General features: G+C 40.5%; 1 protein-coding gene across 1 annotated transcript; it reads left to right on the top strand.

The window, feature by feature from the left end:
- Positions 1-405: 405 nt before the first annotated feature.
- SKIDA1 (SKI/DACH domain containing 1) lies at positions 406-4,177 on the top strand. Its single transcript, XM_075828731.1, has one exon. The coding sequence runs from the start codon at positions 660-662 to the stop codon at positions 2,970-2,972; it is 2,313 nt and encodes a 770-aa protein (XP_075684846.1). The 5' UTR covers positions 406-659; the 3' UTR covers positions 2,973-4,177.
- The last annotated feature ends 4,078 nt before the right edge of the window (positions 4,178-8,255 follow it).

Here is an 8,255-nt window from a genome sequence, read left to right on the forward strand (position 1 = left end):
CACACACATATATATATTCTAGTATAGTATATAGTACTCTAGTATATTATAGTAGATATATAGTAAAAAATTACAATTTCTGTTATAGGACAAAAAGAGGAAAAAAAAAAAAGCCCCGACTACGGGGGCAGAGTGCAGGCTGATTGTATGGAAAGATTTATATAGTAAAATGCAGCCTTATTTCCTTTAGAAGGGGAGGTGCAGGATAAGAGTATGCTAATTAGCCGGAGATTTTTTGGGGGAAGGGGTGGAATATCAATTTTTATTGCATCACCTGTCAGGAGTGTCCAATCAGCGGCGGCTGTAGGGGAATTAATGGATGAAGGTGTCTCCGGACGGCTCACTATAGTGCAGCAGCAGCGGAGGGAAGAGCACATTCCAGTATTCCGGGGGCTCTCATGCACCGGGGGCTGCACCAGGACTCAGGTACTGGGGGCTGCAGCCTCTAACAATGGAGAGATGCCAGTCCCCTCTATGGCTCTAAGACCTGCCTATCTGTCTCTGCCTGGATCTAGAGCTGTACATGTGACTAGTCCTATAGACTTTATAGGGCAATAACCAGGCTTTCTCTTCCTTCAAGCAGGATGCCTTGAGACTGCAAGCATCAGCCCTCTCTGGATCTGCAGCCACCACCTCGCCTTGCCAATGCTGGGCATGCTATGACCCAAGCAATGGGTGATCTGGAGTCTGGCTTTGAAGTGGTGGATGGAGTCAGGCTAGGATACCTGGTCATCAAAGGCAAGCAGATGTTCGCCCTGTCTCAGGTCTTTACAGATCTCCTGAAGAATATCCCAAGAACCACAGTGCACAAGCGCATGGATCATTTACAAGTGAAGAAGCACCACTGTGACTTGGAGGAGCTGAGGAAGCTCAAGGCGATCAACTCTATAGCTTTCCATGCAGCCAAATGCACTCTGATCTCCAGGGAGGACGTGGAAGCCCTATACACCTCCTGCAAGACTGAAAGGGTCCTCAAGACAAAAAGGAGGAGGATAAGCAGACCCCTGTCAACAAAAGAGCACCCATCCCCCGACCCTTACTGCAGTTTTTGGAAGGAGAACAAAGTTTGGCTGGGTCTGAATGAATCTACCAAGCCAATAAAGAGAAAAGCTTTTGCTACTGGAGAACCAGACCTTCTACCGGCTGCTGATCTACCTCACTTTCTAAGTAAATACACTGGTCACAGCTCCCCACAAATAGCAAGATCTCCTTGCAAAACCCCTGGAAACTATGAAACTCCCCAGATCCCCGGAGACTGTGTAGCAGCTTTCCACTCCAGCCTGCCCTACTTCAGGGGCGTGCTGTGCAGCAAGCACCCTGCCTACTACTACCAACCAGCCATTGCCCAACCCAAGCTAGACAGCTCAGTGACTTACAGATACAAAAGGAAAAGGTCTTCAGCGGACAAGGACTCATCACTCCACAGCAGCAGTAGCAGGAGGGTCTTCTTTTTACCCAAGCCCTACAGATCCAAAGGAACCCCTGTGTGCCTGGAGAGGCTCCACCTGGTCAATGGCTTCTGTGCCCAGCACCTGGATGCCCTGCAGGAGGGTTACAGCAGTGATTCAGAGTCCAGTTCTGCTGCCAATGACTCGGATTTTGGTTCTAGTTTGTCCAGCAGCAGTAACTCTGTGTCCTCTGATGATGAGGAGGAAGAGGAGGAGGAGGAGGGAAGCCTGTCTGACTCCAGTGATCTGAGCTCTGATGAGGACAGCTCCTCTGAGTCAGACAGCAGCTCTGTGTCCAGCCAGGTCTCAGTGGAAAGCATACGATTCAGAAGAACTAGTTTTTCCAGCCCTGTTCACATGGCACAGGCAAACCTCCTCTGTCAGTTCCCCAGGTCCCCCAGTCCTAGTTCTGGTAAGACAACTCACTGTGAGATTAAATCTGAAAGCCAGGATTGGAGTCACCAAGGTTTCAGGAGTCCTGGGATGTATTGCTCCCCTACTCTGGGGGGCTCCTTTTCTGATAAGACCTCTGGGATCCATCTCCCATTTTCTGCTTTTGCTAAGAGAAGTGATATGACAATTACAGAGGGGGGTTCTTCACCTAGCCCAAAGAAAAACAATGCATTTCTACCACAACAAAGGATAAACAGGGAGAGCAAGCAATCAACTCTCTCACAATGTGTGCAAAAGAATACCACAACCCCCAGCTCCTTGTATTGTGTGTCTGCAACAACCACTGCAAAGGAGGACGACTTGTGTAAAACAACAGTGGATTTGCCTGAAAACTCTCAGCAGAGCCACAACAGTGGAGTGAATGCATGCACTGATCTATCCTTTATGCACAATGTCAAAATTAAAATTGAGGACAGTAGTGGCCATGAAGAATACCATAGCCAGCATAAGCTAAACTATGAGTGCAATGTTGCTAAGGATGAGCTTGATAGTGATAGGAGTGAGAATAAAACAGAGGGGGCTTTATTAGAAGCCAAACAGGACTCTATGTGCACTGATAATAAACAACAAACCACTTCTGGAGATACTATGACTCCAAGTGAGGAGGACCCTCCATGCACTTTAGATACACACAACAAGCCTGAGGATGGAGATTACAAATATGGTGCTAAGGTCAGGAAAAATTACAGGACACTGGTGCTAGGAAAAAGACCTATGTTACAGACAACTCCCTGCAAGCCCAATCTGAAATCTGCAAGGAGCCCAAGACCCCCAGGTAAAAGTGAATTTTATGAAGGGACACTGGATGGTTTGACAGTGACCAATAGACGCAAAAGGTTAGCCAACAATGTAGCTTCTACAGTAAAAAGACCTTTTCATTTCATGGCAAATTTCCCCAGTCCGCCGTCATTGATTATTGGCAAAGACGGAGATTTAGTCCCTGCCTACTCCTTAAACAGCACAAAGGATTCTTACCCACCCCACAAGGCCCATCCTATTTGGAAATGGCAATTGGGTGGTTCTCCAGTACCTCTCCCTCCTAGTCACAAATTCAGGACATTTCAATCATAACAATTTTTTTTTCTATGGGGGAATTGTATTTTTTTGTTTTAAGCAAATGGTTGTATCAGCCTGTTTTTTTTTATATATTATATTATTATTAATTATTATTATTATTTTGGATTTATTTGCCCTGACATCTCCTGGAGAAGGAAATTGGATGCCAATATCATTTGCAATATGGATTTTTCACTTGGTTACATTCCGCAGACTACTCAGTGCTTAAAGACTTACATTATCCCTGGCCTTCAATGGAAGTTGTATTTTTTTTTTGTATTTTTATTTTAATATTATTATTTTTTATTTTATATAATATTTTTTTTAACAAAGCACCCGGTACCTCAGTTCATCTGCAACAAAACAATTGTCAAAGCATTTCAGTGTAATAAAAGAAACCAGACTATGAGCCATTTGCATTTTCTGCACTAGATTTTGAAAGTTGAAGTATGACTGTTAAATTTGTTGCACAATATGGGTCACCCATTAATAATTAGAAGTGGCGGTTTTTACATTAATGTTTGGGTGAAAGGGTGTTGTTTTTGTTTTTTATTTTATTTTTATTAAGAGCAGTTGCACTTGACTCATTTTTGTGGACTGGAATAGTGTTGGGCCTAGGTTTAACTCAGGCCTTGGGAAAATAAGCTGCCTCAACAACTAGTGAAATAAATGTCATTGTATTTTGTTAAATGATGTCTTTTTACGTGCACAATCATACAGTGTGTAGTGAAATCCCAATTGTATCCAAAGGGCTCTCTCGTTTTCTGTGTCACTCATGTAGAATCATATTGTGGTATGGCCTGAGAGAAGAGTGACATTTACATTCTCACAAAATGAAACGTATATATGTGGCTTAGAAGGAATCCGACATAGACTGTGGAGATGAAGAGAGTCATATATAAATGTGACAGAGAAAGTGCTGTGATGATATTGTGTCTTTTTTTTTTTTTTTGCTTTTTTTTTTCATATTTCTTGGTAGAGGCCCCAGTTATTAACCCCTGTGATAAACTGCATTATTCATTGTAGCTAAAAAAAAAAAACTTGAATGGTCAATACAAAGCCTGGAGAATTTCTGCAAATGACAATCACAGTCAGTTCTCTACACTTGCACTTATAAACTGAGTTTAGTAAATATTGTAGAGACCCATTGGTGTATTTTTTTTCCTTGTGTAATGTTGTGTTGACAGCAGTAAATCAAAAGTAATGGAAATTTGCACTGTTGAGAGCATGTTTCACCTTCATTTAAATTAATAAAAAAAAACACTGTTTCTTGAAAAACACAACTCAATTTTTTCTTCCTTTTTTTTAGATTGTTTTTTTTTCATTATATTATGGAGTCTTATGGATTGAGGTGTAAGCATTTCTGAATATGCGCTTTTATTTTCATTTTAAGGGAGATATAAACATTGTGCATTAAAAAATGAGTAAATAAAAAGCCTGAAACAGTGTTTTTTATGCAGGAGAATTTTCTCTGTTAATAAAAACAAACAATACATTTTACATACTTGCCAAGAGCCTTGTATATTCTCTTTAATTGTACAAGGACTAAAAAATAAAACAATAGAAAAAAATGTAAAAAAATAAAAGACGGTGTTCATGCTTTTTCTAATAGAAGTTATGTCTTAAGTTAGATGTCAGGCTGTTTCTTTATTGTCTTTATATTAAAGTGTGCTGTGTTGCATAGATCAATATTTCCAGGGTAACTTTTTTTCTCCTCCATGGCCTATCATGCAGTGTACTTTTGCTATTGCATTGCAGTTCGGTTGCACACTCGTGTTCTTTTAGTCTCCTTTGTCTGTGAATATTTTAGGCAGGCATTAACGGGTGTCACCTTACACTAACCACGTGTCTTCAACCACAGTGCTCCATAATAACCTATATCCTGACGCTTTATAATTCATCCAACTGGATACAAGTTTTTTGCCTTAATTATATCAATCACTAAATACTCCTAAATAATAATAATAATAATAATAATAATAATAGTCTAAAATAATTGTATAAAAATGCATATATTTTTTTTTCTACCCTGTCTTAATTCAACAAGTTTTGTGTTGTGCAAATGGCCTTGTGTTGTCCTCAATATTTGTGCAAGCACACATCATTTACAGGCTGAGATAAGCAGACTAAATTTAGTGATCAAGACAAAGTGGGAGTGAAATCAGCTCCGCAGCATTTCAAAGTTTACAGATAAGATTAAAGGGAGATAATGCAGGTGGCAAGTTAAGGGATTTGGATACAAGTCACTTGTACAGTTTATAATATGGCACAGAACTGGCTTCAGCTCTGAATACTATGAATTGTAAGCAATCAATTACGAGCTCTTATGTGCAACTCACGTTTCTGCCATATACAGTCTTTACCAGCAGGCCTCAAATGCCAACGATGGTAAAGAAAAAAAAGAAAAATTGTTTAACTATACAAATATAAAATATTGTATTTAAAATAGCTTTAGGTTAGTGGGTAATCAATGTTATGGATGGATGGGTGAAGAGCTGGCTATTTGCACCACTATTTATTTTTAGATAATTTAAAGAAAGAATACAATCCAATATGTGTTCAAGAACTTTTTGACATTTTTTTTGTAAACGTAAAAAAATAATAATTTAAGAAATGTGTCTATGGACAGGACATAATTATTAGGGTACAATTGTAATTCAAACCTGAATGGATATCTGTATGTTAAACAAGACAGAAAAGGTTTCAGGTAAACCTATGACCCCACCAGCTGTGGAACTGCATGTCCCAGTGTTCTCAAACCATCTAGTCGCTGCTAGGGCAAGCACGCTGGGACCTGTAGTTTCACAATCTCTATTCAGCCACAGGTGGGATTTTGTGAACCGAAACGCAGAGTGTAGACTATGAATGTAAGAGGATACTCATACAGGCAGGGATATTCTTGAAGGCAGCTCCTAGGAATGTCAACAAATACGTGCCAAAAATATAAATAAGTTCTTAAATCGATATATACATAAACATATAGTGGGATTTAATATTGTGTGATCTGATCCTGGACTTGCACAGATGATGATCAGATGTCTTCAAAATATGCTGGATTTCTGCATCCCACATATAATTAATTTCCTTATACTAGGCCTCTCTTTCTCCTTTTCATGATCAGGCGGCCTCACAAGCACCAGCTTTAAAAGGCCTGAGTTGTTTTGCATGGAACTTCACAATAGGGGTTGTGTGGGACTGACAGGCTGTGTGTCCAGTGCACACATCCCTTTCCCTGCTCCATCTCCCCTTCCCCACCAGGCATATAAAAGGAAAACAACACAATCCTGGCCTGGAATGCTGTCTGTTCTATCCCATATATCCTATGATAAAGTCTAATATCCTGTCCTACACATACCACTTTATTATTTACATTTTGCAGCATGGCCTGTGCTGTGATCTATATTGCTGAATAGGAAACGTATAAAAAAACTGTATACACAATGGCTGGTTCAATGCAAGTGTTATTACAATGTATGTTCCTGCAAATTCACAAAACCTTGACCACAACAAGCATGCAGTTAAAAGGAGTCATGTATTCGGATCTTGATCGGATTTTAATTGGATCTCAAAAACCGATTATTTGGATTTTACAAGTATGTGCAAAATAAGGAATTTGTGGGTAGGCCATTATTAAACACAGAGTTGGTTACATTGTTTTCTATGTATACACCCTAAATGTGGTACAGGATATATCTAGTTGTTAGAAATTAATACATCAGTCCATTAAGTTCAACCCGTAATATTTTGATAATGGGCTCGGGTATATTGACGATTTACACAGTAATGACTAAGTTTATTTATAAGGGCATGCTCACAAACTAGCATATTTTTGCTCACACTATATATTTATATATTTTTTTTGTATAACTGATGTAAACTGATGAAGTCAGTTTGCATTCGTTTTTCAATCTGTATGCATCATGTAGCATTATGATTGAACTGATAGAAATTTATGGAAAACTATTTTAATTAGTTTGTAGTGCATTAAAATGAGGGATCCATTAACAAAATCCTTTATCTTTTCTTTTACATAAAACATATGTAAAAATAATACAAATGAACAAACTCTAGTGTGAATCTGGCCTTAGATATGCTTTTTTGTGACTGAATTTAAAAAAGAAAACATTTTGGGCGGGTTCACACATGGCGGAATTCCACTTAAATTCCGCTGCGGACACTCCGCAGCGTTAATCCGCAGCGGAGCCGTTTCTCCATTGACTTTCACTTTAAATTAGCAGTGTTCGTTTACACGATGCGTACAATTCCGCTGCGGAGCATAGGCTGCGGAGCGGAATTTGGTGTCCGCAGCATGCTCTGTCTGTTGCGGAGCAGTGGCGGACTCATGGCGGAATTTCTCCATTGACTTCAATGGAGATTCAAAGTTCCGCAATGAAGTCCGCAGCTGTCATGCACATGTCATGTGTGCTGCGGATACGTCTTGCTTTTTTAACTTGACATTTCTTCATTCTGGCTGGACCTATGTATTTCTAGGTCTACAGCCAGACTGAGGAAGTCAATGGGGCTCCCGTAATGACGGGAGCGTTGCTAGGAGACGTCTGTAAATAGTCACTGTCCAGGGTGCTGAAAGAGTTAAGCGATCGGCAGTAACTGTTTCTGCACCCGGGACAGTGACTACCGATCCCAATATACATGTATCTGTAAAAAAACATATAAGTTCATACTTACCGAGAACTCCCTGTTTCTGTCTCCAGTCCGGCCTCCCAGGATGACGTTTCAGTGTAAGTGACGGCTGCAGCCAATCACAGGCAAAGCACAGGCTGCAGCGGTCACATGGACTGGCGCGTCATCCAGGGAGGTCGGGCTGGATTCCGAAAGAGGGACGCGTCACCAAGACAACGGCCGGTAAGTATGAAAATCGTTTCCTTTCACTAGGGAAAGTGCTGTCCCTTCTCTCTATCCTGCACTGATAGGGAGAAGGGAAGCACTTTTCCCGCAGTCTGCAGCAGCTAGTCCGCATCAATGTACTGCACATTTTGTGCAGATCCGCTGCAGAATCTGCAACGCAGATTCGGTGCGGCATCGATGCGGACAGTTGCGGAGGAATTCCGCCATGTGTGGTCATGCCCTTTAAGTGAAAATCAGAGCATTTAGCATTGCATTTGGTGGTAACACTTAAGCAGGACAGACAGTTCACCAAAAGTTTGTTTATGTACATTCAGAGAGAGGTTGTAAAGTGTGTGAAATTAGGCACTGGTGCTTTAAAAGGGACCTAATTTCCAGTAAATAGGGATGCCTTTCTAAATAGCTTTATTATGTTGTTCCTTGTTAATTGTTGAG

Source organism: Rhinoderma darwinii, chromosome 5, assembly GCF_050947455.1.
Source record: "Rhinoderma darwinii isolate aRhiDar2 chromosome 5, aRhiDar2.hap1, whole genome shotgun sequence".
NCBI lineage: Eukaryota > Metazoa > Chordata > Amphibia > Anura > Rhinodermatidae > Rhinoderma > Rhinoderma darwinii.